General features: G+C 49.4%; 12 protein-coding genes across 12 annotated transcripts; 7 read left to right on the top strand and 5 right to left on the bottom strand.

Annotated features, from left to right (window-relative positions):
* The first annotated feature begins 164 nt into the window (after positions 1 to 164).
* BX661DRAFT_179722 (HSP20-like chaperone) lies at positions 165 to 1,539 on the top strand. Its single transcript, XM_051535286.1, has 2 exons — positions 165 to 610; positions 679 to 1,539. Exons 1-2 carry the CDS (start codon positions 431 to 433, stop codon positions 1,477 to 1,479), a joined length of 981 nt encoding a protein of 326 aa, XP_051393134.1. The 5' UTR covers positions 165 to 430; the 3' UTR covers positions 1,480 to 1,539.
* Positions 1,540 to 1,643: 104 nt separating this feature from the next.
* On the top strand, positions 1,644 to 2,788 carry BX661DRAFT_179723 (putative RPN11-26S proteasome regulatory subunit). The gene has a single exon (XM_051535287.1). It carries the CDS (start codon positions 1,762 to 1,764, stop codon positions 2,680 to 2,682), a length of 921 nt encoding a protein of 306 aa, XP_051393133.1. The 5' UTR covers positions 1,644 to 1,761; the 3' UTR covers positions 2,683 to 2,788.
* A 1,138-nt stretch (positions 2,789 to 3,926) lies between these two features.
* Positions 3,927 to 4,944, bottom strand: BX661DRAFT_219233 (uncharacterized protein; the record flags this gene model as incomplete). The annotated part of the gene is made up of 1 exon (XM_051538813.1): positions 3,927 to 4,944. A coding segment is annotated over one exon (582 nt), but the record flags the coding sequence as incomplete, so codon positions are not given.
* Positions 4,945 to 7,935: 2,991 nt separating this feature from the next.
* Positions 7,936 to 8,921, bottom strand: BX661DRAFT_179714 (SOR/SNZ family-domain-containing protein). The gene is given in 4 exon segments (XM_051535285.1): positions 7,936 to 8,182; positions 8,218 to 8,363; positions 8,443 to 8,482; positions 8,494 to 8,921. 4 exon segments carry the CDS (start codon positions 8,816 to 8,818, stop codon positions 8,004 to 8,006), a joined length of 690 nt encoding a protein of 229 aa, XP_051393131.1. The 5' UTR covers positions 8,819 to 8,921; the 3' UTR covers positions 7,936 to 8,003.
* A 1,270-nt stretch (positions 8,922 to 10,191) lies between these two features.
* On the top strand, positions 10,192 to 12,081 carry BX661DRAFT_179712 (uncharacterized protein). Its single transcript, XM_051535284.1, has 3 exons — positions 10,192 to 11,178; positions 11,214 to 11,393; positions 11,429 to 12,081. The coding sequence occupies exons 1-3, from the start codon at positions 10,410 to 10,412 to the stop codon at positions 11,950 to 11,952; spliced, it is 1,473 nt and encodes a 490-aa protein (XP_051393130.1). The 5' UTR covers positions 10,192 to 10,409; the 3' UTR covers positions 11,953 to 12,081.
* BX661DRAFT_179711 (uncharacterized protein) lies at positions 12,053 to 13,880 on the bottom strand. Its single transcript, XM_051535283.1, has one exon. The coding sequence runs from the start codon at positions 13,838 to 13,840 to the stop codon at positions 12,140 to 12,142; it is 1,701 nt and encodes a 566-aa protein (XP_051393129.1). The 5' UTR covers positions 13,841 to 13,880; the 3' UTR covers positions 12,053 to 12,139.
* On the top strand, positions 13,733 to 14,618 carry BX661DRAFT_179710 (uncharacterized protein; the record flags this gene model as incomplete). The annotated part of the gene is made up of 1 exon (XM_051535282.1): positions 13,733 to 14,618. A coding segment is annotated over one exon (267 nt), but the record flags the coding sequence as incomplete, so codon positions are not given.
* A 148-nt stretch (positions 14,619 to 14,766) lies between these two features.
* On the top strand, positions 14,767 to 15,808 carry BX661DRAFT_197244 (GPI biosynthesis protein family Pig-F-domain-containing protein; the record flags this gene model as incomplete). Its single annotated transcript, XM_051538115.1, has 4 exons — positions 14,767 to 14,781; positions 15,004 to 15,273; positions 15,360 to 15,747; positions 15,780 to 15,808. 4 exons carry the CDS (start codon positions 14,767 to 14,769, stop codon positions 15,806 to 15,808), a joined length of 702 nt encoding a protein of 233 aa, XP_051393127.1.
* A 50-nt stretch (positions 15,809 to 15,858) lies between these two features.
* BX661DRAFT_179708 (retinal pigment epithelial membrane protein-domain-containing protein) lies at positions 15,859 to 18,524 on the bottom strand. The gene is given in 11 exon segments (XM_051535281.1): positions 15,859 to 15,997; positions 16,013 to 16,082; positions 16,098 to 16,157; positions 16,170 to 16,306; positions 16,325 to 16,397; positions 16,410 to 16,474; positions 16,487 to 16,582; positions 16,601 to 16,616; positions 16,629 to 17,818; positions 17,857 to 18,189; positions 18,281 to 18,524. The coding sequence occupies 11 exon segments, from the start codon at positions 18,506 to 18,508 to the stop codon at positions 15,920 to 15,922; spliced, it is 2,346 nt and encodes a 781-aa protein (XP_051393126.1). The 5' UTR covers positions 18,509 to 18,524; the 3' UTR covers positions 15,859 to 15,919.
* Positions 18,525 to 18,781: 257 nt separating this feature from the next.
* Positions 18,782 to 21,336, top strand: BX661DRAFT_169880 (MCM2/3/5 family-domain-containing protein; the record flags this gene model as incomplete). The annotated part of the gene is made up of 3 exons (XM_051533568.1): positions 18,782 to 19,905; positions 19,950 to 20,993; positions 21,147 to 21,336. 3 exons carry the CDS (start codon positions 18,782 to 18,784, stop codon positions 21,334 to 21,336), a joined length of 2,358 nt encoding a protein of 785 aa, XP_051393125.1.
* A 35-nt stretch (positions 21,337 to 21,371) lies between these two features.
* On the bottom strand, positions 21,372 to 22,526 carry BX661DRAFT_197241 (HAD-like domain-containing protein; the record flags this gene model as incomplete). The annotated part of the gene is made up of 4 exons (XM_051538114.1): positions 21,372 to 21,731; positions 21,761 to 22,172; positions 22,214 to 22,356; positions 22,392 to 22,526. The coding sequence occupies 4 exons, from the start codon at positions 22,524 to 22,526 to the stop codon at positions 21,372 to 21,374; spliced, it is 1,050 nt and encodes a 349-aa protein (XP_051393124.1).
* A 3,062-nt stretch (positions 22,527 to 25,588) lies between these two features.
* BX661DRAFT_169878 (uncharacterized protein) lies at positions 25,589 to 26,564 on the top strand (the record flags this gene model as incomplete). Its single annotated transcript, XM_051533567.1, has 3 exons — positions 25,589 to 25,742; positions 26,101 to 26,441; positions 26,514 to 26,564. The coding sequence occupies 3 exons, from the start codon at positions 25,589 to 25,591 to the stop codon at positions 26,562 to 26,564; spliced, it is 546 nt and encodes a 181-aa protein (XP_051393123.1).
* Positions 26,565 to 26,762: the final 198 nt, after the last annotated feature.

Genomic DNA, 26,762 nt, shown 5'->3' with positions numbered 1-26,762 from the left:
AAATCAAATCAACTTGACACATGCCAAATGCAATGTTGCTCTGGGAATCAAAAACAGCCAAAATTCCACAAGCTTCTTTTTTATTTGGCCTAATGGCTCCCTTTTTGGCGCTGTTCTTTTTACGCAGCGCGTTGCTCGCTTTGGTGAATTCCACTGGTGGTATTAACAAAGCCAATTTTTCTTAGCTCGCCAAAAGCTAAACGCAAAAAGAGAAAGAAAACCAACACGAACTACAACTGCGAACTACGTTTGGATATCAAAATCTCAAACATATTTAAGGGCGTGTATTTCCTCTCGCTTCGCCTCATCCTCCTCTTTTTCAATTGTTTATTCGTCTCAGCATATCTGTCATACATCACATTTCATCTATCAAAGCACTTTTTTTTCTTCATTACATTTTTATACTTTTATTTTGTAAACCTCTCTTAGCATGTCCACACCAACTAACAAAAAGACAGCCAACATTTTCTTCCAGCAGGCCAACGAGGCGTACTTTGACGACGAATTTGAGCAGGCCGAGTCCCTGTACACCCAGGCCATAGCCTCAGACCACACTGTCGGTGATTACTACCTGAAGCGCGCCCAAGTGCGGCACAAGCTCGGCAACCTAGTTGACGCCGCCACAGATGCCCAAAAAGCTACTGCCCTACTGCCAACAAAGCTGACCTCCTGCGCCAGTACTTTAAGTCCCTCTATTTGCACGGCAAATGGGCAACCCAGCTGAAACAGTACGACGAGGCGGCGGAGTCTCTGCGCAAGGCTGCACTTATTAACCCCAGCCACGAGGAGGTCAAACAGTTGCTCCAAGAGGTTGAGCCACTTACCACGCCCGTTCCTGAGCCTGTCCCTGAGGCCAAGGTTGAGTCCACAACTAAGGTTGCTGCTGCTGCGCCGGTGCGGCCCAAGATCCGCCACGAATGGTACCAGACGGATGACTACGTCATTCTGGAAGTTTTCATCAAGCGCGTGCAGAAGGATGCGGCGACTGTTGAGTTTGAGGAGAAGTCTGTTTCACTGTCTGTTAAGATGCCGACAGGCTCGGAGAACAACTGCATGTTCGACCCATTGCTGCACAAGATTGCACCCGAGGGTTCGTCGTTTGAGGTTCTGAGCACCAAGATTGAGATTCGCTTAAAGAAGGCTGTACCCGGACAAAAGTGGGACCACTTGGAGGAGTCCGAGGCGCAGCAGGCAGCCAACAGCAACCTGACCCTATCGAACTCCCGCAAGGGTGTTTCGTGGGATGCCATTGCTGCGGATGCCGAGAAGGAGACCAAGTTGAACCCCAGCGAGCAGGGCATCAACGAGCTGTTCCAATCCATTTACAAGGATGCTGACGAGGACACCCGACGCGCCATGTTGAAGAGCTACACCGAGAGCAATGGCACGGCGCTCAGCACTGATTGGAAGAGCGTCAAGAAGGGCCCGGTTGAGACCGTGCCGCCGGTCGACACTTACGCCAAGTCTTACAAGAATTAATTTTTTTTTTAGTTTTCAATTAAACCAATTATTAAACACGTGATTTGTAATTTGATTTGATATTTTTTGGTGATTGGGATGTGTGAATTGCACACGCAAGCATTCGAATCGAGCACAAAAGACGTGTTCTCTCTGGCCACAATAAGGATGAAAAGTGGCTGTTCCTTTTAATTGCTTCATACTCGCGTCTCTTTCGTCTTTTCATAAATCAGCGCATCCGCATCTTCAAAACTATTATTATTATTTCAACCAACCAACCACTATACATTAAATTCAGCAAATATGGACTACTCGCAGTACATGGGAATGGGCGGACAAGGTGCCGATCTGAGCGAGGCACAGATTCCGGACAATTCCGAAACCATCCACATTTCGTCCCTGGCGCTCCTAAAGATGCTTAAACACGGACGGGCCGGCGTGCCCATGGAAGTAATGGGGCTTATGGTTGGCGAGTTTGTCGACGACTACACTGTGCGGGTAGCCGATGTTTTCGCAATGCCTCAAGCCGGAACAGCGGTCTCCGTCGAGTCCATCGACGAAGCATACCAGGCAGCCATGATGGAGATGCTCAAGCAAACAGGCCGGGCTGAATCCGTTGTTGGCTGGTACCATTCTCACCCTGGATTTGGATGCTGGCTGTCGAGCGTGGATGTTAACACGCAGCAGTCCTTTGAGAGACTGAACAGCCGCGCGGTAGCTGTGGTTATTGATCCTATCCAGAGTGTGCGCGGAAAGGTTGTCATTGATGCATTCCGTCTTATTGAGTCATCGACGGCTGTTACGGGTGTGGAGCCAAGACAGTCGACGTCGAATATTGGCCAGCTGCATAAGCCCAGCGTTCAGGCGCTCGTTCACGGACTTAACCGCCACTATTACTCGATTGCCATTGATTACCGGAAGAATGAGTTGGAGGAGAAGATGCTGCTTAACCTTAACAAGAAGCAGTGGTCACACGGTATGATTATTAAGGGACATGGGGAGCATTGCGGCGAGAATGTGGGTGCTGTGGGTAAAATGCTGAAGCTGGCCGAGTCGTATACCAAATCTGTGCAAGATGAGCAGAATTTGACAGCGGAGCAGCTGAAGACCCGCCATGTGGGCAAGCAGGATCCCAAGAGGCACCTCGAGATTACTGTTGAGGAGATAATGGGCAACAACATTATCCAGAGCCTGACAACTGCCGTTAACGAACAGGCACTGTAGAGACGAAAATTCAGACAAATGAATTTCTTCGTGTTTGTATGTTTTTTAATAAAACCGGAACTCTGCGTTGTTGTTTTTCTCTTTCGGATACTGACAAACATTGGTGCGTTGTAGAAAAATATGAGAGCAATATTCACTTTTGGCACAAATATAAACGAAAATGAAAAACGAAAACAAAAACAAAAAATATATGGAAACCCTAAATATTCGCAACGGCTGGCATAACAGGGGTTGGCGAGTATCTCTGCTGACTGTGCAACTTGTGAACGTCCAGTTTCTGCAAGCGATTCATAAAACCCTCAATATCTGACGCCCTCCTCTCCCTAATAACACCCACGGGCATAGCATATTCCTGGTTTTTGAACCTCAAGGCGCTCATCCTGCCGACGGCCGAGGCCAGCTCCGCCATCTGCATGTTGTGCTTCTGTGTTGATGTCAGCTGCACCCGTTGGCTCACCAGAGAGTCCACCTGGGTGCGCTCGTGGTAAGCTATTATATGATTTAGTTCGGCGTCAGGCTCGCTCTTGGGGGACGATGAAGAGTGTACTGCTGATAAAAGGCAGACCCGAGAGTTGGTCGAGTCTATTGATGCCCGGGAATCCAAGCTGTAGAGCGACTCGGCGTATGACTGCATGGCTTCGTTAACGAGAATATGTGTGAGAGACAGAAGTCGAGATGAAAATATAAAAGATATGTGGGTTTATCGAGAGAAAAAAGGATGCCAAAAAACTTGAAGTGCGGTTACTTAATAGATTGTAAATAGGCTGGAAAAACGTATTTGGGTCTAGGAACCAAGATGAAAAAGAGAAGATAAAAGAGAACCCAGAGAATAAATTTTAAAAAGGAGAACTTTGGCCCAAAACGCCCGCTCATCCTCTATATTTGCCCTCCCTCTTTTTTCCTTTCTTTCTTCTCTCTTTTTCCTTTTGTTTCTCCGACATTGCAGCTGACGGCATTCGCTCATTCTTTTCTTAAACCCCCTATTGTGCGCTTGTAATAACAGACCAACACAAAAGGGCATCATAAAAATGGTTTGTTCCCCCCGACCCGAAATTCTTAAGTGCCTTTAATATGCTCTCCCTCATTTTCCTTAATTTGGTGTTTTTGCTCTGCCCGCGTCAAACAACAGGATATTTTTCTTTTGCCGTTAAATGAAACAAGACAATTTTAGAAGAAATTGGGGACTGCGTGCGCTATGGAAATAGAAACCTTTGCAAAGAAAAATTAAAACACTAATTTATGTGCCAAACAAGGGTATGGCGGTCTAGAGCGGAGTCTGTTTTACTTATTGGGGGTTTCATTACTTTCAGAGTGCCGGGTGTCTATTTTAGAAAGGGCTGCATTGACACGAAATGTGGCACTATTTCGTTTAGATATGGCATTAAAGCAAGCCAGCCTAACTAGATGGTGAATGGAAAGAAAAAACATTCTGGTAAACAACGAACAATGCCTTTATTTAACCTGTTCACAACCTGTATTTTCTCATGGCCAAATACTCAACAACCCGAGGTGCGAACCGATGAACAACCACAGCAACCCAGTATGGCCATGGCGTCACCAGCTGGCGATCCCTTAATGCGGCAGCACGCAGAATGGCCCTTGCACAGCTGTCCGGCGACATCTTGCCCCTCTTCGATCCAGCAACCGGCTCACCCACCGGCGCATCTATCGCAGCCAGTCTCAAGTCGTATCCACCGTGCCCGGATAAACCATCGTAACATCCACACCCAGGTGCTTCACCTCCATGCGGAACGCACTGAAATATCCCTCAACAGCGTGCTTCGCTGCCGAGTACAATGAGCGCGTGGGCGCAGCCACCAAGGATGCCACCGATGCCACAACAACGACATTGCCACGGCTCTGCGCGAGCAACGGAAGGAATAATCCAGCGACCAAAATAGGCGCACAAGTGTTTATGGCTAATGCGCGGCCCAAGACCTCGTCAACAGTGTCGGCCGAGGAGCGCGCATCCGGAGTCATCCAGAGCTCGGTCAACGGGCGCACGGTGATTGCGCCGGCATTGAGCACGAGATAATCTACGTGTGGGAACTCTGCTGCTGCGTCGCGCAGGGATAATTGGGTGGCGCGCTCGGTGATGTCGCCGGTGACAGCTGCTGTTGGGTGGCCTGATAGCCGGGTGCACTCTGCAGATACTTGCGAGAGCAGGTCGGAGCGGCGCGCGCAGAGAAGCAGAGTGGCTCCCTGTCGCGCATACTCTAGCGCAAGGCTGCGCCCAATGCCCGATGATGCGCCGACGATCACACATAGCGACCCTCCACTGAAGGCGCAGGCCTGACCGCCCGCCATATGCCCCACGCCAGCGCCAGCGCTCCAATGTAAATTAGCATTTGAAAACTATTTTGTGAATTTTGTATTTCAAAAATGATATGTGAATAATAAATTAATTGGGTTGAGTTGATGCAAATACACACGGCGGAGAGCAGCCGCATGGTTGTGATGGAAACATCTCAGAAGCGCATGCACAAGTAAATGGGAGCGACAATTTCCATGGAAAATAAAACATTTTAATCGGCCGCCTGAGGCTAGTATCAGTGGAGTCTTGGGCTTGTTTTATTTTTGGAACCTTTTGTTCAGGCTGTGTTGCAGAAATAGCTGTCACTGGGTCTTGAGTGTGGGCTTGATTCTTTTGCCCTACACCCATCCTATTTTTTGAATATGATTTGGCTGGACTTAGGTGTCGTTGCGGCGTAGTACGCGTCAGCATCTTTCAAGTTGTTGACGCACTGCTTGGCCGTGGCAAAGCATCATTCTCAGTCATTTTGTCGATGAGCTCGATTGGCCCACATCTGAGACTGAAGTTACTATTTCTCCTACTGCCAGATTTGCGCTAGATCTTGCCTTTGACTACCTACACTTGGCGCCGTAAGTCTCGATGATATTGGCTAACAGGGAACCAGCAGGCTGCGAATACCAGTTGCAGTGTCGCCGTCCGTGCCTTGGAATTGGGCTTGCAGTTGGCCTTGCCTAATTTGCGTGGATCGGCACCCAGTGATGTTTCTAAATCTCGGAATGGCATGCCAGGGCAGAACTTGGAGGTTCAGAACTCATCTATTAGACACTTTGAAGCCATGTCGCAGCAGCGTTTTGCGCCTGCTGATGTCAATGAGCACAGCGTGTTTGATCTATCTGAGGTTTCTTTACGCACCAAGTAGATGTAAGGGAACCGACTGTCCCCTTCTTCCACTTCCGTTTCTGCCTCCCTTTTTGCCATTAGCAGCTGTCCTGGGTCAGCGGTCTTCTGGATCTGCTTGCGTTTTTAGGGGCACTTGCTTTGACAGCAGGCTAAGCGGCGGGCTGAGCGGGGGCCCAGTATTTTTTATTTTAGTTATTTTTATTTTTGCAAATATATTAAAACTTAAAAATTCCAATAAAACGAATGCGACGGAAAAGTGGACTAGCTTATATTAAAACGAGACTCCACAGAGCCTCCCCACAGAGCCTTGGTCTTGTCAGATTTGTTGATATAATAACCCGATATCTCCCAAGTTTTCTACTGAGAAAGTATGCCGAATTTCAGACTTTATTTCCCCCGTTTACAAAGTCGGGAAAAAGTTGGGAAAGAAAAAAACCGACTCACATCACAATCGTAGATGCAAGTCGGGCGTATTTTTTTTGTGCAGTTTCTGGATTGAGCTGAGCACCAATCGCCTGACATGCTCCCGAGTATGCCCCAGCTCCCTCTCTGTCCCCATCTCCTTTCCAAATTGCCCATGAGCTTCAATTCTCGGGCGATTTCTGCCAGCACCTTTTCCCTCTCAGTCCTTTTCGCACTCTGACTCTGCCTCCCGCTGCCAGTTGCTGCCCGGGCTTCCGCGTGTAGTCCTGGTTACTCAACCGCTGCGCCTGCATTTTACTCGCCCTGTGCAGGATATCACTGAGCTCTAGCATTCCACCGCCACTGCTGCTACTGGGCTGTCGGATAGTGGGTCTGCGGGGCAGTGCCGCACATTGTTTGTCTAGGCGCCGGTTGCTTACTCGGTCTAGTTGCGCGTATATGTCGTTGGCCATTGCCAGGGTAATTTACCTGTACTTTCGACTGTTTGCTGATCTTCAGACAACTCACTAATCAGCGAAGAAAATGATTCAATTGTGTATAGGCTCATAGCAATGATACAGAATAATAATATTAGCAGTAGTCGAATAAAAACATAAATCTTATCTGAACCAAAAAAAGTGATCTAGTTAATATAACTGCGATTCAAAACATTTATACTCTTGCAAAGTTTGTTGTGCAACATCGGGTTCTCAGCTTGTTTTTTACCCTTCTGTTTATGACATTTCCTTCACGTATTCTTGCATTTTCAGAAGAGCAGCAGATTAAAATTAAAACGTACCAATATCGAATGTCCCTTGTCTCCCTCTAATCAAGTCAATTTACAAAAAAATATTATTCGACAATTCATTTGAAAACAAACAACACAACAACAAAGGCACAAAATAAACGCCAACAAACAAACAACAAACAAACAAACAATGGGTGGCTGATTCTAATAAAAAAGTCAAGTTTACTCTCCCTTATTTTATTTTACACAATCGACGCAATAAAAATGGCTGCAATTCAAATAACATCCACATTCTTGTTTTGATCCAGAAATAATCTCTATCAACTTACTCATGCGGACATACAAATTCAAATTAATTTCGCATTGCTGGAATCTGGATTCAGCATAATTAATACACATTTAGGGTTTCAGTAAAAAAATATACGGACCACAATTAAAATGTAACTGGTTTTTTATTACTGCAGATTATTTTCAATATTGTTATTTATAAAAAAATTTGAGAGCAAAAAAATAAGTGGAAAACGTTGATGATTCTACTGTTGCGCAGCCCAGGGATATGGAAGTGGATGCTGAAGTCGAGAATCGTGAAACGAGCCTCCACCCACATGCCGATTGATAGGATGCAGATGGGACCATGTGGGAGTAGGTCAGGGGACATAGTAATGACACCCGCATGTGCTCCCCATTTTACAATACACATGCATTAACGCGCTTACGTGAAGATTACAACATTGACATGTCAAGACACTGGTCTGCTCGCAGAAGAACCAGTTATCGCCAACGGAGTGCACAATTGACAATGTGCACAACAAAGGCGACAAGATACATATATAAGACGAGACGGCCCTAGTTCTACTTTTGATTCCCTTGATAATAAAAACTATAACAAAACCCAAACATACTTTTAATACTAGTTACTAGTGCTCCACTCAAATTACAACACCTTACAAACACCTTTAACACTAGACGACTAGTGCCCTCTCCAAATCACAACACTGCAAACCGACTGCGTCAAATTTACATGTACTCATACTGCAACATCATCTCCGCAATAAGGTCGACATTCTTGTAGTTATTAACTGCCTTAACCAATGCGGCTATACGCTGTACTGGATCATATACCTTTGTGGTTGATGAGCTAAGAATAATACCATCGCATCCACACTCCATGAAACATGCGGCATCTGCAGGCGTCTCTATATTACCACCGGCAAACATCGGGACTGGCAACTTCCCTTATCCCTGATTTCCATTATCAACTCTAGCGGTATATTGACATCATTGGCCATTTCCAACAATTCACTTTCTGAATTATTTTTCAAATCGCGAATTCCTTTGAGTATTCCGTACACTTTTTCGGCAATGTTTTCAATAGGACTAGACGACTTGGAACTCGAATAAGTGCAGCACCCCTATGTATATGGATCATGGCAGCATCAAGGTATCCGCACCACACATGAGTGGGGTCACAAACTGGCGCTTATCAAGTATCCCGTCTTCAATAAACGGTCCATGTTTTCCGATTCCTCTATACAATCGATATTGAAACTTTCTAAAACAAATGCTTCAACTACGTGGCCTGGACGCACGCACCCAATAATCGGCAGAGCCACAGCATCGATGTAACGAGCAAATACGTCGGGGTCGGGTAAAGATGACATGTTGGTGTTATAATGATCGGCCATTGCAATTATGGCGCTGATTCCGGCTTCTTGGCCAATATGCGCTTGCTGTAAGATTGTAGCCTCCAGGATGACAGAATTTTTGAGCTGGTCTACCAGGCTGTGTTTGAACTTTTTTTCTTCATTAAACTCAGTGTTGTTTGCGGACATGGTGATTATGGAATACAAAACTGAAGTGCGAGAAGTGATGTAAAATAAATGTGAATAATGTGGTGTGAAATAGTAAATATAAAATAATAACTGTGAAGCAAACAGAAAAAAGAAATGGTGTCAAAATTTTTCACTAGTTGGACACAGGTGGCTATGAAACACAGCTTAATCCATAATTTCTTTGAAATGATTATTTGCCTTTGTATGTTGCCTTTGTTTCGCATTTGGTTTGTACGCTAAAAAACACGACAAAATGACAATTTTTTTTACAAAAGACAAATAAATGGAATATAAAAAGCAACGCAAAAAAAGAGAAACATTTTTAGCTACCAAAAAATACGCCGTTGCAAAATTGGCCACCGCTGGTCGTGTAGGTTTGCAGTTGCGACCAGTGACGCTTTAAAATATGCAGACAGACAGTGTGCTTATTTTAAACCTACACTCAGAAACGAATATTTCTTACTACTTCTATTGTTTGGTTGTCAGACCAATTGAGATAGAGCCACACGTCCATGTGTCCACGACGGAGCATACCATTCTGAATGTGAGAGGACTTTCACTGGGATCTTTGGAACCCAGCTGCAGATCTTGTGACTGAGACGGTCAACAGAATCCAGATGTATCCAGAACCGACAGATGTCATATTGGAGGAACTCAAGAAGCATGTGGATTCCCATTACCAAGATAAAAAGGCTAGAATCTGGATATGAGGCATGGCTGGCAAAAGCTGACCAAGGACAGGTACATAACGCTGGTCAAGAAACTCCAAGGGGAACGCGCAGAACAAGCAACGGTGTTTGTAAATGAGATTATAAACAAACAGCACGACTGGTACAAGAAACACTGCAGCCTTCAGATTGAACGGGAAATGAAGGGATCCTTGACGCCTGAGAAACGCCGATTGTTGATGAGAACTCCAATCTCAGCAAACATCCCGAATACCAAATCCGTGACAAGACAAAGACGACAGCCTGCCGAAGTGACCGCAAACAATAGCAATGAGGACGACAGATATGCACACTAGCTATCTGGACACAATTGATGCTCTAGCTGGCAGATCGAGTGCCTGGGTTTTATTGTACTAACACCCTGGTGGGCACTTCCACCACCAGGCAATTAGACCCAGGTCTGGAGAAGTCCCAATTACGGTGCCCCTAGAATAACTTTTATTATAGGGGCATGTAGCCATGTCTGCAATAGAGCCTATGATGGGCAAGGGTGGCTCAGTAGACGACCAGTCTTAATCATTAACTCTAATTTTTTAGTGTGCGTGTTGTTTGCGGTCCGTAATTACTATTGGCTTAAAATAAGAGAGAAAACAGATACATTGTGTGGAATATAGAAAGACAAAAACTAGAGCCTAACTTTCTTCAGACTGTGTGTGCACGCCTCATAATCAGAAGGCCATAAATCACGTGTGGGAGCGGAAAGGCAAAAAAGCGTTTATTGGTTGGGGCAGCTAAAAATTTAAAAAAAAATATGAACAGGCGAAATTGGACAGCACAAAAAAATTCGGGACACAAATCAATGCTCAATATTTTCTTTTCCATATCCTTATCTTTTCTTTTTGCACCCGATAAATTCCTACAAAATGCGCATTCTATCGCACACCATCCGTAATACCAAGCCATTCTTGCAGCGGTGTCTTTCAACGCAGGTGCATAAGGGTATTGTGCTAGGGCTTCACTCAGACAACAAGCTCAGCAGTGGCTCCAAAGCTGCGATCTCAGTCGCCGAGCAGCAGCACATTCTGGAGCAAGCCCAGGCTCTCGGGCACACAGGCGAACCCGGAACAGTTCAACTGATGCTCAACCCCGCACGCACCCAACAGATTGCGCTTGTTGGCCTTGGCTCGAACAAGGACGAGTCGCTCAGTGAGGTTACCCGCGCGGCAGTTGCTGAGGGGATCAAAAAGCTGTATGCAAACAAGGTCAAGGAGGTATCTATTGGGCCAATGCCCTGCTCTCGGGCAGCAGCCGAGGGCGCAACCCTGGGCTTGTACACGTTTGACAAGTTCAAAACCCATGAAAAACAGGAGGCTACCGAGGTGACGTTTATCGAGGATAATGATGTTGCCGCTGGAAAAGTGTGTGCCGAGGCGCAGAACTGGGCGCGCGATCTGATGAATACACCAGCCAACCATATGACGCCGCAGATATTTGCGCGTTGCGTCGAGGAACAGCTCGGCGGGCTGGAAAATGTGACGGTCAATGTTTACGATAAGCAGTGGGTTGAGGATCAGCGCATGGGCGGGCTATTGGCTGTGTCGAAGGGATCCGAAGAGCCGCTGCGTTTTGTTGAAATAATTTACCGCGGCCATGCGTCGGCTGACCAGGTGCCGCTGGCGATGGTCGGGAAGGGTATTACGTTTGATACTGGAGGCTACAGCATCAAGCCGGCAAGCACATGGATTTGATGAAGGGCGATATGGGCGGCGGTGCTACAGTTGCTGCTGCCATGCGCGCAGTTGCTCAGCTCCAACTCCCCATCAATGTCGTTGCCACTATTCCGCTGTGCGAAAACATGATCAGCGGCGGTGCAACCAAGGTGTCAGACATCTACACGTCGCGCGCGGGTCTGACCGTCGAGGTTATGAACACAGATGCTGAGGCCGCGTGGTTTTGGCCGATGCCCTGCATTATACTGTGGAAAAGCACCAGCCTAGCACCATCATCGATGTTGCCACGCTGACTGGCGCTATGGTCATGGCTCTCGGCGAGCTCTACACAGGTGTTTTCACTCCCAGCCCAGCCCTGTGGTCGCGCATCGAGGGCGCGTCCAAGGGTTCGGACGAGCCTGTCTGGCGCATGCCCCTGCATGACGCCTGGGATGCCATGCTCAAGTCGCCGGTGGCCGATCTGTCCAACATTGGAAACAAGTCGGAGGCCGGCGCATGCACTGCCGCCGCCTTTTTGCGCCACTTTGTTCGAGACTCGAGGGCCGTGAAGAAGCAGGGCACGCTTGCCCGTGACCAGAACAATGATGAGTCGCTACCCCGCTGGGCTCACCTTGACATCGCCGGTCCTATGGAGGCGACCACGTCAACTGGCTACCACCACCGCGGCATGTCTGGCCGTCCGACCCGCCTGCTGATCGAGCTTGCCAGCCAGCTGGCCAAGAACCCGATTTCATAAAAAAAATTATAGAATATAAATTGCAGGATTGTAGGTAGAACTCGCGCATTGGTCTGATATCCTGATAGACCTTTCGCTATCTGCTATCCGTTTTTTTGCATTGTCGATTAAATATTATATTTTCACAAATACTTTGATGAAAAAAAGTGTGGTGAAGCGCACTCAAAAGGTCTCTCGTACCATCTATTTACGAGCCACCCTTCACGGCCAGGCCGCTAAGCGCCGATAGGAACGAGTTGAAGTTGACATCGTCAGTGAGAACGGCCTCGCCGCCGCCATACTGGTTGGCGCTGTTGTACGACGTCGACGGGTTGAGCTTGCTGACGAGGAAGCGCGCCTGGGATCCATTCTGGTCGCACACAATGTAGCGTGGCACAGGAATGCGGTCGATCAGCAGGTTCTGCGCCTCCTGTACGGGCGCCTCCAGCAGCAGCCTGAGGTTCTCGTACTCGGGCTGCTCGTGGTACCCGGCCTTGCGCCACTCGGCAATAGTCTCACCGTGCCAGATAAGGATGTGGAAGAACGTATCCAACAGAAGAACCACATCAGGCTTCATCGACGCCGAGTCGAGCATGACGGGCGCTGGGGGACCCTCGAAACCGTACGAGGACAGCGAGGGCTGGATCATCGTAAGCGAGTTGTTGGTGTCCTCACGGAACAGGCAGTGACGGTAGAACGCCGTCTCGTCGGGCGAGCTGTTAAACACCTGTAGGAACTGCGAGCGGCGCAGATTATACATAAACTGCGGGTAGATCGAGAAGTTGGGCGACAGTCGGAAGCTGGCCTGGTCATCGCGGCGGTATTCACCGAATTTCTGGCACAGGCGGATGAGCATGCGGTCAAGCCAGCGCAGAACATCGGCGGTCTCATCGACCTCTGACTTGAACACGGCAATGCGGGACATCAGGACGGCGGCGGCCTCCTGGTCAAAGGACGCCGGGATCTCGGGCGACGATCCCTCGGCCCAGCTGCGCGCAATGGTTGTCACGCGCATGCGGTACTGCCCGCTCGAATGCTGGTACGTCGTCACGTACTGGATCAGGCCGTGGCTGCCTGGCTGCAGTGCCTGGCTCTGCTGGTTGGCCACCTCAAAGTAGATTCCTACCGTGGTGTGCGTGTTGATTGTTGCCAGTCGCCACGCCGACGTGCTGCCAATACCGATCTCAGTGTCCGACACAATGGCCGACTTCTTGTTCGCCGAGATGCCGGGGCCGATCATGCCGCACACCTTAAGCTCCTTTGTGGTCTGCACTTCAAGCGTCGCATTGAATCCCATCTGCAGCTGGTCATTGGCGTCCTTCTCAAACATGCGCTGGAACGACTGCTTGAAAATCGCAGTGACAAACGAGTCGGTCAACACCATGTGCCCGCCAGTCCAGTTAACAAGGGACTTCATCTCCGCGAGGCCGACCTGGTCGAGACAGCCGGAGAAGATGTCAATGGCGTGGCCGGACCCCGCTGACCGCTTGGAGAGTGCCTCGTAGAACTTGATGGCCTTGCGGTAGTGTCTGTCCGCCTCCTTCTCAATATCATGATGACTGCGCATCGGCTCCCTGAGCTCAGGGCCAACAACCATGCCGGGACCCTGCGTCGCGGGTCCGCTGCAGAACAGCATAATGCGGCCACCGGCATTGGGGAACGCCGACTCCATCATGCCCACGGCAATGGCCATGGCAGCACCCGTGCAGCGCAAAGGGCGCTTGTCGTTGGCCACGGGCCACGGGTCACGCTGTAGCTGCTCTAGGATGCTGGTCAGGGTAAACTCGCACTGCTCAACAGGCTGCACAAACCGCTCGGCACCGTACGTCTGCTGCGGCATCTGCTGCTGCTGCTGCTGCTGGGCGGGCGCTCCAGCCTGATTGCGGATGTTTGACCCAATGCCCAGCATCTCCTGAATCTGCTTGACATTATAGTCCTTAGATCCACGGAACACATACGACTTGGGGCAGTCCTGGTACCCAAGTTCGTGTAGCTGCACCATGGTGCCATACGTGATCAGACCCACTAGCGCGTTGGGCGGCAGTAGCGACAGGGCCAAAATCAGGCTGTCCTTCAGCGCCTTGAGCTCGTCCTCTTCCAAGCACGTGTCCACCACAAACATGAACACAGGTGCCACCTGCGACTGGCGCGCCATCATGTACTCAATGGTCGTGTACTGCTGATGCAGCTCCGGAGGCAGGTTATGCGCCGCAATATCTCTGTAGTGCGGAGGGAACTGGTTGCGCTGCAGGCAGAAGGGGCAAATCCACAGCTTGCCCCGCACGTCAATCTGGCAGTACGGGTTGAGCACCGCGCGGCAGGGCGCCTTGCACATTACGGGCTCGTACATCACTGGCGGAAACTCGGGACGCTCTTTAAGCGGCGTGTATATCGTCGAAACGGGAACCACACTGCGAGTCGCTTCAATGCGCGTGTTGGGAAGCACATTCCATGAGCAGCGCACTCCATCTTGGTCCTCGATTGCCTCGAAATCCATCATTTTTCCTTTCGCTTGCTAAAGGTGCCTTATTGAACTGGAAGCGTGATGCTGTTAGCGGTAGAATGCAATAAAGACCCTGAGTTGAATAAAAAAGGTCAGATACCGCAAAGTGAAGAATTTGAATTATACTATATGAAAGAAACAGATGATGCGGAAAAGAAGACAAATTCCTCAGCTTGCAACTTGCACTTTGCAACACCGCTGTTCCTGGAAAAGCGACGGCGCATGTATCTTTTGTTGCCCGCGCTGTTATTTCAATTTTTGGGGAGGTCATTCATCTCCTGGCACCCGCTAATTGGATGATGCGATGCTACCAACATGCCATACATGACATGATGTACAGGACGCAGGTGACGGGTTAATATCGGCGGGATTTTTTTTTGTGCCACGATGGGATTGCACATCCCGCTGGGGTTTTGTGCTCTGTATATTTTTGTTTTTGGCTTTCATTGTCTTTATCTTTTTTTTGATACACACTTTTTTAACTTTAATTTCCACAACACCTCCCTTTTTTGTTTTATATTAATATATTGCAACCAAATGGAGCCAAGGGCGTCGTCGAGCAGCGCTAGCAGCGCAAAGCCCAAAAAAACGAGCACAAGCAGTATCCTGTCGAGCCCAATGGCATCGAGCTAATACTAGGCGGTATATTCAGCTCCCTTGCGCTCTTCTCGCCTCGCAAGGGCCTCAATCTATACGAAAGCCCTGTCAAATATCTCTCTGTGTCCGCCGGCGTGCTCCTTGGCTACTACGCGATCTTGACATTTGCCGATATATACTGCTTCAAAGTATCTGACAGAGTGCGGCGACAGACAAAGACCATGGGCGGGCGCCTCAGAGACGTTCTCAACATGATTCTAAGCACATGGCAGCCGCCATAGCCATATACATTGGCTTTGTACTGTTTGGTGCTCCAGTTGCCATGCAGCAAGGCGAGACTGCGATGGCGGCCATTGTTGTTGCGCTGTTGGCTGTGACGCCCGCGATCTTGACATTGGAAGCCAAGGTTGGAGCATGGCAGCGGGCGCTGCTGTCTGTAGACCCGAAGTCATTGCCGGAGAAGTGGGCGGCTGGGTTCTTTTGGAGTACCATGGTTACCAGCTGGGCGTTCGCGTACTTTATGCCGATGGATTGGGATCGGCCGTGGCAAAAGTGGCCAATTCCCATTGTTGGTGGCGCATTCCTTGGGTACTTGATCGGTCTGTTTGTTGTTGGCATCCGCTGCTTTGTCCTGCCCTTGGCGCGCGCTGACTTTATCGAAACTGAGGAGTCTAAGCTCGAGATGACCCGTGTTCCTCTGAACAGCAAAGCCGCAGGTGCTGCAAAATCAGCATTGGCATCGTCGCAGCCTGCTGCGAGACCAAGAAGGAAAAGTGATGCCGCATTATCAGAAAGAATGAGAGGAATGTAATATTGTTTTAAATGCATCTTTACTTCTAATCCATTGACAGAAAATTTAAAAAAATTAACCAACTTGATACACCTCGTCTAAATGGCAAACTTGGAGTGGCCAAACGACAGGGGCACGGCCGATGGTAGTTGCGCGATCATCAACTCCTCGAAGGTCTTGGCGTCCAAAACCAGCAGACAGCTGGTAATCCGCACGCTGTCGAAGAAGACCGACACGATGTACCCGTCGTCCTCCTTATCGCTGCGCGGTACAAACGCGGGCTCTGACGGGTAGCAGTGCGTGCGCGCCCAGACCAGCGGGTCTGCAGCAGAGTCGCTAATGTTCAACTTGACAATGCAGTTGTACATTGTGGCGCTGGCAACGTGGACAGGGAGCCCCTTTAGGCGCTCGGTGTGGCTCAGGCCGTACACATACTTGCATGGTCGCAGGGCAGCCATCGGGTTGACTCTGGCCAGCTCCACGGGCTCTGTGCGCAAAAGCACCCATGTTGCCAGTGGGATGATCGATGGTCGGCCCTTGGACTCGACGTACCTGGTGGCCTCCATCGTGACGCCCCTGAGCTGGTACCGATGTGCGTAGCCTGAGGGAATTGAAAAGTGTGCGTTAGGCTTGCGCAGATCATTGATCTGCAGCTTGCGGAGCACCGTGTCGTCGGCGTAAGCCACCAGGTCGATCGACACTGAATCAGACGCCATATCCTGCGTGGCATTGATCTGGTGCAGGGCAAAGAACGGGGGAGCCTGGTAGACGCACTGCACGCGGCGGTACTCGCGGCTGATCACGTACAGGTGGACGGGCTGGCTGCTGTCAAAGGCCAGAGTATCGAGAAGAGAGTCGCTCCACCGGTACGTCACGCCACCTAGGGGCGCTGTGTACGGATACACAGGCACGACAATGTAGTCCTGCGTAATGGCAAAGCTGTGCAGCACCGATGCCTGCGCAACAAAGCTCGCTACCACATACCCGCTGGGCTGGGCCTCGCTGATGGCCAACACAGTGTAGGTGGTCGACCGGAACCCTACATCCTGCAGCACAGTAAAGTGCTCGCGCGTGTCAGAGTCGTACTGCATGTGAGGGCAGCTGAGCGAGCCCTTGAACTCGGGGTTAATGTCCTTGAGCTCTACAGTCGCGCGCGGGCGCAGGTCGACGGGGTCAATGTTCTGCAGCGCGCCGACGTGGTTGGTGCATACGATAGTCTGGCTGGATCCCTGCAGCGGCATAAACAGTTGAATGTCTTGCCCACAGCATTCGCCCTCGGGCGTCGCGTAGTGCGACTCCTTGGGGATGAATTTGTTGAGGAAGGTCTGGTTTGTGTCAGTCATGTACAGCGCCCCGGGTACCTTTGTGCTGATGCCGTGCTCCATCTGGATCTGCCCCGCTGCCTGCTTGGCTATTAGCCGCGACCGATGCGTGATGGTCTTCTCCTTAGGATCAAACGAGATCTTGCTCAATAGTGGCAGCGCGTCCATCAGATGGCCAAAGTGAAAGTTGCGCGTGGCCTGCTCAAGTTCGCGCTGCACGTTGTACCCGATCTCGAAGCGCCCGGGCCCTACAAAATACAGGCTGCCGCGCAGGCCCTCAGGGTAGCTGCCGTTCAGGATGCGCAGCTTAGTTGGGCTGGTGTATTCGCGCACGTTGGAAAATCCACTACGCATGATCTCAATCTCCTCCGACGACACCGTGGTCTGTGACATCTTCTCCTTCTGCTTCCGCCGCTGCTCGCCCAGGTGGAAAAGCCGCCGCTGCCTCTCCTCAATGGCCTCCTCAGCATCCGCCTCTTCGTCTTCACTCAGCTCGGCAATCTCACTCGACCGTGCCCTTTGGTTGAACCCAGACGACCGCGAACTGCCAGAAGACTCGACGTGCGCGCTGGTTTCCGTTGCCACCGCTATTTTGGAATCGTTAGAGTTAGGGAACCCACGCGCTCCAAATGCGCGGGTTGCTTCCGAGTCCTTGAGCAAGACTGCGGTTGCCACCTCGGCCGGAGAGGGCCCGGTTTTTATTGCGCTGCTACTGATGCCCGCAGGGGATATGAGTCGGGCTGCGCGCTTGCTGATATGCGCGGAAGGGCATTGGACAAGGCAGTCTGTGAAAGGAGCGACTCTTCCACCGATCTGGTTTCGCCAATACCGGTGTGCCGCAGCGCTTCAGTAGCTGTATTGACATGTGCATCAGCATCGTAATCGGCACCAATGTCGACATCGACATGGCTGTCAAAGTCATCCTGGTCGCTAGTATTTCCAACATTGCCCTTGTTTTCGGCCAATGTGTCCTTTGCTTGAGAGCTGGATGTTTGCTTGATATCACTGCTGCCCTCATCTGCCGCCACGTAAACTCGCCCTGCGTGCTAGGGCTACTGACCAGCTGATCCTCCAGCGCATCATCCGAGTTGGCATCCGTCGGCTCTAATGTCTTTTCAGCAGAAGAGGGGAAGTAACCTTAGCAGTGGCCGGACTGTCTGCTTGTTCCTTGAGCGCGCCGGATAGTTCAGGGTGCACGGTGGCGGACGCCTCCACCGCTGGCAGTGTGGATTTGGAATCTTCAGTTGCCATTTCAAGGTGAAAAAAGTATGTGGCGTGGTTTTTTATGCTAAAGAGTATGAAATAAAATACCAAGTCGAATTGCACACAAACCAGAATAAAGAGAGTTGAAAAGGTTTCCCTCATTCCCTCTTAAAGCGCCCAAGTATGCGTGTATGCATATTGTTGCTCTTGTGCAAGTCCATCAGGGCATTATTTTTTTTAGCTCAGGGCGTTGCCTATTTCTTGGGTTAAAATAAAAAACATTTCAAGGTCACTTCATTTTTAAAGTCAAAAATAATTTTGATGCTGATCTCTTTATTTTTTCCTTCGAACTGCGCAAAAAAACATCCAACAGCCTTTTCAGTTCTACTCTTATTTATTTTACTCTAAAGGAAATTGTTGAAATTACTTGTTGAAATGAACAGTCGACAGCAAACGACACTGGCGGGTACCAACAGGCTCGACCCTCCGAGTACAGGGAGCGAGTTTTCACAGGCGAGCATTGGCCGCTACTGGCCAATATATTTTCCGCGTCACGACTTTAGCTCAGTGACGGTCGAGTGCCTGCAGGACATACGGAGCCTTGCGGCATATCTAAAGAGGTACACCGAGTCTTTCAGCATGGAGACTACACACTCGTGCCAGTTCAACTACGACAGGCTCACACAGCCTGGGCCCATGGCCGACTTTGTGCAGCGGCTCCGCGATGAGCCAGAGCGCCTGTTGACCTGCCTCGGGCTGGCAGTGTGCCTAGTGCTGAACAAGGAGTACGGATCGGAGGCGGAGTACTTGGTCGGTGACCGTAGGCTGCACATCCGGCTGCTTCACCACAAGCCGCAAACGAACATGAAGCATCTCAAGTCGAGCCTTGTCGGCAAGCTCGTGACTGTTCGCGGAACCGTCGTGCGCACATCCACGATTAAGCCGTTGCTGGTTCAGGCCGACTTTATATGCTCCAAATGCGGCAGGTCGCAGCTCATGAAGATTGTCGAGGGTAAGTTCGAGACGCCCGCAAGGTGCCCGACGCAGGGTTGCAAAAACCGCGTATTCGAGGTTGACCGCAGGGTCGGCTCCGACACCAAAACCATTGACTGGCAGCAGATTCGCATTCAAGAGAAAATCAACGACGATCCGAAGGACCCAGGGCGTGTTCCGCGCAGCATTGATGCCGAGCTGCTCAGCGACATGGTAGACTCGGTTGTCCCAGGAGACGTGGTCAACTGCACAGGCATTGTCAAGGTGACACAGTCTGATGAGGGCAAAGGCAAAGGTCGCGCCAACTCGCTGTACATTCTGTACCTCGATGCCGTCGCCATAAACAAAGTTGGCGGCGGCGACGATGGGTCGAACAGATCGTCGTCGTATATGAACGGGCTGAGTCAAGACAAGGACGCCGACAATGATGAGAATGAGATGACAACCAAGGACGGCATCCATTTCTCGAGCAAAGACCTGCTTTTCATCCGCAAGGTGTACCATGAACCGCGGCTGTTTCGGCTGCTGGTTCACTCGTTTTGTCCGGGATTTTCGGACACGAAATGGTCAAGGCCGGCATTATGTTGGCGCTTTTCGGCGCGCGCAAGAGGCAGAGCACGGAGCGCGGCAGCATGAACATTCGCAGCGACTCGCACGTCCTGGTTGTCGGTGACCCTGGCCTAGGCAAGTCGCAGATGCTCACTGCGGTTGGCCAAATTGCGCCGCGCGGCGTGTATGTCTGCGGGACCAGCGGCATCTCATCCAGTGGCCTAACTGTGACGCTGGTCAAGGAGTCCGGGTCGGGTGATTTTGCGCTCGAGGCCGGGGCTCTGGTTCTCAGTGACATGGGGTGCTGCGCCATCGACGAGTTTGACAAGGTCAGCTCCGAGCACAGCTCTTTGCTGGAGGCAATGGAGCAGCAGTCGATCAGCATTGCCAAGGGTGGCCTGGTATGCAGCCTTCCGGCGCGCACCAGCGTAATTGCCGCTGCGAATCCCGCCGGCGGCCACTACAACAAGGCAAAGACAGTCGCAGAGAACCTCAAAATCAACAGCGCCCTGCTGTCGCGCTTCGACCTGATATTCATTCTGCTAGACCGTCCTGACGCCGACATGGACAAATTTTTGTCTGAGCATGTAATGGCTATCCATTCAGGCTCCAAAACCGGAACCAACTCCGAATATGGATCCAGCGCGCACGACGCAGAAATAGGCGCCCACAGCAGCGACGACGCGGCAGCAGCGGCCGGTGCAACTTTGAGGGAACAGCTGCTTGTGCGTCCGGGGGAAAAGATAGATCCGCTGCCACCAGCTTTGTTGCGAAAGTACGTGGCATACGCGCGCAAATACGTGCAGCCCCGTTTGTCGCCGCCAGCCACACAGAAACTAAAGGAATTTTACCTTGAGCTGCGCAAGAGCCATCGCGCCATTGACTCGACGCCGATCACTACCAGGCAGCTCGAGGCGCTGGTTAGGCTGGCCGAGGCGCGGGCGCGGGCAGAGCTGCGCGAGATTGTGACCGAGGGAGATGCCGATAATGTGATTGAGATAATGAGGCATAGCTTGTTCCAGACGTACGAGGACGAGGACGGCACCATGGATTTTAGCCGGTCGCAGATGGGCACGGGCGTCAGCAGTGCTGGCGAGCTCAAAAGGTACATGTTTTGTTTTTTTGGCTGTTTTTTGTTTGATCGCATCCTTTGGCGGTGTACTTTCAAAGGGGTTTTCGACGTATTCTCAACTCTTCTGCTCATATTCATCTTTGTTTAAGATGAAGGCGCGTGTTTTTGTTTACTTTATATATGTAGGTTTGTCGCAAAGCTACAGCGAATCAGCGAGGAAACGTACAACAATATGTTTACGTTCTCCATGATGCACTCGATCGCGACCAAGATGGGCCTGCACTTTTCGAACTTTAACGATGTCGTCGATAAGCTCAACAATCAAAGCTTCCTGATTAAAAAGGCGCACAAGACGTACCAGCTCACTACCTTTTAAGCAACTGTATGTAGGGTGAGTGTAGGATGTATAGTTTAATTTAAAGATGTATGAAAAATAAAGTTCATTGCGAACATTGGATCATACCAGTCGCAGGGACAGGATAGAGCGCACATCGTCGGTAAACCGGAGTGCGTCCAGCAGGGGCAGAAGATCCAGCAGGCCTCGTCCTTGGGATCGCTATTGACCCAGGGCTGAATGGGGATTCCATTAGTTGGATTGATAAAGTACGACAGTGGCGAGTTATCAACTAACACGATCTGCGACAGATCTGGATCTATGGCCGACAGGTCCTTGGCGTAGCTTGAGTCATGTGGAACACACGATTCGCGGAAATACCGCGCCGAAATGTACTTCCCCTGAGAATCGAGCAGGTCAATGACCGGGTCTGCGTACTCGGCCATTGACGCGGTGAAACGATGACCTTGTACCATTCGCAGACCTTGCGCAGAAAGTAGTCCACATGCGGGCGCTTGTACACGTAATACAGGCACGCCACCTTGTCGATAACAACCTCAATGCGGTGGTGCGCCCTGTAAGATCCCTGCGGTGACGAGTGGATGAGCGTCTCGTCGAGGTCCAAAACCAGAGTCTTCTTTTTCAAGTTATTCAGAGAAGCGCCAGCGCCAGCGCCGGTAGCTGTAGTGGCTGCAGACGAGGGCGTGCTTGGGGTTCCAGGAGTTCCAGAAGCGGCGTTGGCACCAGCACGCGTGCCATTGCGTATGGGCGTGATGTCGTCGAAACGAGCACCAACAGAGGGCGCGCCATAGCTAGACACAGTCGAATTCGATGCCGCCGACGATGCCCTTCTCCTGCGAAACGCCGACCCCCGCCTGCTGATGTCCGGAACAAATGCCGCCGAAGAAAAGGACTCGACTTCATGTTGGCTGTGACGCAGTGGCGAAGTGACCGTAGAGAGGATTCAAAGCTGTTGCCTTCTGATGGGTGCGCTTTGTCTGAAACCGGCTGGTATGTGTCGCTGACCAAATGCTGTGGCTGGGGGAAGTGTTGCAACAGGGACTCGAGAAAGGGATGCTCTCAAGCAGACTGTAGACCTGGGTGTAAATGTAAATGAGCACAAAGTAAAACACTGAGAATCGACCTTTTGTGGGTTCCCCTTGTTCCTGCTGCTGCTGTTCAGGTGTGGCTGCTGCAGCATTTCTCAAGGTGCGCAGTGGCTGGTATACCATTGCTGCTCAGCGAGAAAAAAGGGTTTTTTTTGCTGCGAGCACAAAAAGAACAAAGTGATAAGTTAATAGTGACTATATGAGGATGCACGCTTCCAAAGTCCGCATGTAAAAACAATTGTTTGAGCGTGAGAGTTCCAACTTGCTCGATAGGGCTGAGATGCGCAGAATAATGGTACTCGCAATAATAAGAAAATATAACTAAATTAAATGAATACTTTAAGACCAATATAACACGAATATTGAATACTAGTACAGAAAAGGCGCCACACACGAAGGAGTTGTCTCCACTGGTAAAGTGACAATGGCGGGATAGATGCGCGCCACGTGCGATAACAAAAAATAAGACGAAAAATGAAAAAAAAACCGAATTTCAGTGGTCAAGCCCTCCCCAAAAAAAGACATTTTTTTAAACTTGTCGCTAATCATTGTCAGGTAGGCCTTATGGGTGCCACGTGAATTGTCTGACTTTGATTTTTATGTTATTTTGTGGTATTTAATATCACTAAATGAAAGTAAAAAAACAAATGTTGTAATAGTAGTCCAAGACAAAAGCTCATATTATGCGATGAGCCATTTTGTCGAGTGACAATAATCCTGATGCAAAATGTTGACTTTGACATAATATAATATTGTTGTTTGGTCAAATAATGTTTAATTTAAACAAGTTTAGCACCAAGATATTAAACGCTCGCTTAATAAATGAGCTTGGATTATTTGTATTTGTGCATATATTGTGTAAATATTATGCTGTTCAATATTTATTCAATTTTGTTTGTCTCAAACAAAACGAGCAGCAGAAATGTTTTGATTCCAGCTATTACCAACAATTGGCATTATCGTTGTCGTTGCTGTTGCCGTTGTTATTGTATTTGTAATTTGAAATCTGCGACTCACTTAATTTTCAATTGACACGCATCTGGCCACATATGGATTTTATGCACACAATGGGCTATTTTATATATGACTCGTGTTCAGCTAATGCTTTTCCCGACAATATCTATGTTTTTGACAAGTAATTGTATGTCACACATCCAAAATATGCAATATGTACAAAGGATGTTGAGGAGCTCCAAGATTATCTATTCAAATAATGGCAGCAAAAAATTAGTTAAGCAAAAAAAACAGCAGTGCTCATCCTGTCTCAATTCACCCAGCAGCACGGGCAATTGGGCACATTCAATATATGTGCACATTACTTTCAATTCCCTTTGTGCGAGCCACACCAGAATAAAACAATATGCCATATTTCCACACTGCCACACTGCCACACGATGTTGCTAGCCATTAACATCTGTCTCTCTCCCGCTTTGCATTACAGAGGAAAGACAATATACAAAAGACTTGCCGGCAATCTGTGCATTGCGTTTGTGTATGCGTGCGCGTGTGCGTGCTTCTTGAGCGACAATGCAGAGTAATGTATAATGTATATTTATGTCTCTCTGTCAGGTGGCGGAAACGACAGAACATATGGCACGAAAACAACACGATAGCAATTGAAAAGACGCGCGAGTATCAAAATATTTATTTTTCTATCTCTACCTCCCAGCGTTCATTAAGGGGGGGATTGGCCATCGGCTGGTTCTTCCAGTGAATATTTCTGTGTTAGTGGCTCAATGGTTGATTTCTTGTTATTTCCAGGCATTGTAATTGCTTTCATTTGTTTAGAATACAACAGAGTGGGATCTCTACTGAATAGGTGCTCTGCACTTCCATTTTTTTCGCTGGGAGCCTTGAATGCCCCTTATTATTGCACCCTCCCCTCCACCACCACCCCCTCTTCCTCCCTTATTCCCCCGCTCGCTTACATTATGGCCAGTTGTATGGGTGTTTGAGTCCGTTTGCGCATTCCAGTTGTCAGCTGCGCCTTGTTCATTTTAGTAATTGAATACGCTCGCAATCCGCGACAGCAAAACAAGCGCAGTTTGGCATTTACTGAATGCTATCAAAACAGCAGTGTACAGCTCGAAAATTTGTATTATCAACTTTTTTCCCAGAAGCAATTGGGGTTGCAGCAGAAAGGAGCCACACGAGCTGCAGCCAAAGCACACATTTTTTTTTTACTTTTTTACAATGGTCTTGTATTTAATTTGCCTTTTTATTTTACACTTCCCTTCTCCCCCCGGTCTGACGGAAAAACACGATTCTGGTCATTTTGACATCCATCCTTGCCTCATTTTTTATTTACTTTTAATTTTTTTCCCACTCCTCAAAAGAAAAACGGCCTGGCCAAGCGCGCACACTCATCCCCATTATACACCCAGAGACCAGTCTCTTTGGTGGCGAATACCCAGCAGTAAGCACCAATAGTACAACTGCTGGTAACTCTACACTTTTGCCACCGCGGCTACCACTATTCCTGAACATTGGAGGGTGGGGCGTTATTATTTTTCCTTTTTAGCTCTTGCGCTACTGCCAATTCACCCTGACAAACAGGCCTTTTTTCGGAAGGCGAGGAGGAGCAGGTTGTCACTCCTTCGGCTGTGACTCGACTGCCCGCCTTTTCCCCCTCTCTTGCAAAAAAATACAGTGCATCAGATTATTTTTTCCATTTTCCATTTCCCCTTTTCCATTCGACTTGGCTTGCCCTGGTAGTTTAGCCCGCAATACCCTTCTACTGCCTTTCTGCTCTGCTTCTTCTTTTTCGATTTTAATTTTAATTTTTCTCTCGTTCGTTGCAAATAACCCTATTTATTTAATTTATTTATTATCACAACCCTGCTCATCCCACACCCCCCTTGTAATAACCTCTATCTCTTTATTATATATAAAAATCATCTATTTCGCCACTTATCCGCACTTCATTATTACACACACTCTCTCGCATACATACACATACACACCAGCGCGCGCGCCTAGCACACGTCCATAGGAATGAAGCACAGCACCAGCAGCGCCAGCCACAGTGGCAGCAACGACACAAAAAACATTAGCAAAAACGGCAGCAACCGGCGAGACAAACAGCCGCGGAAAAATGAAATGTTTGACGCTGTTCTCAACGGGCGCAGAGTAGCCACCACACAAAATCAACATCAAACACAGCGTCCACAGTAGCATCGATTCGGATGTCGCCCAGCAGTTGCACCGTGCTGATTGTCGATAAACAGTTTTTAAAGGGCGTCTACTATACTGGCGGGTCGGGAGGCCCCACGATGCGAGCTGGCCCGGCACAGGACGATGTTGTTTTTGTGCAGGAGCTGTTGGAGATATACGGCCAAGGTAACGTACAATCGATTTCTGGCAATATCCAGAAGCACTCCTGTTGTGTGGCCTGTCACACAAACTCGCCCTTTTTTAAATCGATTTTTGAAAATCGACAAAGTGGTGCGATTCAACATGAAAAAATAGGCAGACGGCGCGAGTCTAGAATTTATGCGGCAAGCTGGCAGGCAGAGCGAACATTAGATGAAGGGCACGCGTTTATCCTGCTCCTCACCAGCCATTCTTTTTTGCGCTTGCTTTTGTTTGTGCATGTGGCCCACCAACATCCGCCACAAAAGCGCGCACACGCACCAATTAGCTTAGGCGCTTAAACACTAACTCTGATGATCACGACGATTTCTCTGCATATATGTAGTGGTGGCTGTCGTGTCAGGAGACACTGCACTGCAGTGGATCTTCAACCACAGGGGCAATAAGGCGATAATTGTGCTTATTGACGTCGACGAAACGTACGACCATAGCGAATCAACCATTGGCAGCAATAGCAGCAACGAGGATGACGACAACTACGACAGCATCAGCAACTTGTATGGCCCCATCTACACGCCTCTTTCCAGTACCCAGGAGCAGGAGCAGCAGCAGCAGCACCAAAATGTCAGTGCTGAGTCTGAAGGATCAGGTCCGTACGGACTGGCGCTTTTGCGCGTTATTGCGCACTATGTGGCCATCGGGTTTTCCGCAATGTGGCTCCAATTGGTAAGCATCGACTCGAACATCTGCTATATGCATATGCATATGCCTCTGCGTTTATTGCCGCGTGTTTTTCAGGAAGTAAATCAGGCGCGTCGTGTAGTCAATATTGCGCGAATTGGCAGATAGGATGACATGATGCTTCATATTTCCTTCCTTCCTTCCTGTCTTTCTTCCAGTTCTGGCTGTGCAAAAGTGGCCTGACTTGTGTGCTGCCAGAGCCATCCACATATGTCGCGGTATGTGAATGGCCACAGGCAGTGCAGGGGCGAACAGCACGCTAATTGCGTGTTTAGTATGACAATGTGCAATGTCCGATAGTTATTA

Source organism: Kickxella alabastrina, assembly GCF_025024165.1.
Source record: "Kickxella alabastrina strain RSA 675 chromosome Unknown BX661scaffold_6, whole genome shotgun sequence".
In the NCBI taxonomy this organism is placed as follows: Eukaryota; Fungi; Kickxellomycota; class Kickxellomycetes; order Kickxellales; family Kickxellaceae; genus Kickxella; species Kickxella alabastrina.
The sequence above is the reverse complement of the archived record's forward strand: the minus strand, read 5'-3'. Positions and strand labels throughout refer to the sequence as shown.

What these genes read in the sequence shown, in the direction of transcription:
- BX661DRAFT_179722 (XM_051535286.1), top strand. Translation starts at nt 431, where the DNA reads ATGTCCACACCAACTAACAAAAAGACAGCCAACATTTTCTTCCAGCAG. An exon ending in GGCACAAGCTCGGCAACCTA is followed by an intron (nt 611 to 678) that starts GTTGACGCCGCC and finishes CTCCTGCGCCAG; the next exon opens with TACTTTAAGTCCCTCTATTT.
- BX661DRAFT_179723 (XM_051535287.1), top strand. Translation starts at nt 1,762, where the DNA reads ATGGACTACTCGCAGTACATGGGAATGGGCGGACAAGGTGCCGATCTG.
- BX661DRAFT_179714 (XM_051535285.1), bottom strand. Translation starts at nt 8,818, where the DNA reads ATGTCCGCAAACAACACTGAGTTTAATGAAGAAAAAAAGTTCAAACAC. An exon ending in CAGTTTGTGACCCCACTCAT is followed by an intron (nt 8,364 to 8,442) that starts GTGTGGTGCGGA and finishes CAAGTCGTCTAG; the next exon opens with TCCTATTGAAAACATTGCCG. An exon ending in GGAAATCAGGGATAAGGGAA is followed by an intron (nt 8,183 to 8,217) that starts GTTGCCAGTCCC and finishes GTGGTAATATAG; the next exon opens with AGACGCCTGCAGATGCCGCA.
- BX661DRAFT_179712 (XM_051535284.1), top strand. Translation starts at nt 10,410, where the DNA reads ATGCGCATTCTATCGCACACCATCCGTAATACCAAGCCATTCTTGCAG. An exon ending in GCTGGCGATGGTCGGGAAGG is followed by an intron (nt 11,179 to 11,213) that starts GTATTACGTTTG and finishes TACAGCATCAAG; the next exon opens with CCGGCAAGCACATGGATTTG. An exon ending in CATCTACACGTCGCGCGCGG is followed by an intron (nt 11,394 to 11,428) that starts GTCTGACCGTCG and finishes ACAGATGCTGAG; the next exon opens with GCCGCGTGGTTTTGGCCGAT.
- BX661DRAFT_179711 (XM_051535283.1), bottom strand. Translation starts at nt 13,840, where the DNA reads ATGCTGGGCATTGGGTCAAACATCCGCAATCAGGCTGGAGCGCCCGCC.
- BX661DRAFT_179708 (XM_051535281.1), bottom strand. Translation starts at nt 18,508, where the DNA reads ATGAGGGAAACCTTTTCAACTCTCTTTATTCTGGTTTGTGTGCAATTC. An exon ending in ACAGTCCGGCCACTGCTAAG is followed by an intron (nt 18,190 to 18,280) that starts GTTACTTCCCCT and finishes CAGTAGCCCTAG; the next exon opens with CACGCAGGGCGAGTTTACGT. An exon ending in CATATCCCCTGCGGGCATCA is followed by an intron (nt 17,819 to 17,856) that starts GTAGCAGCGCAA and finishes TCTCCGGCCGAG; the next exon opens with GTGGCAACCGCAGTCTTGCT.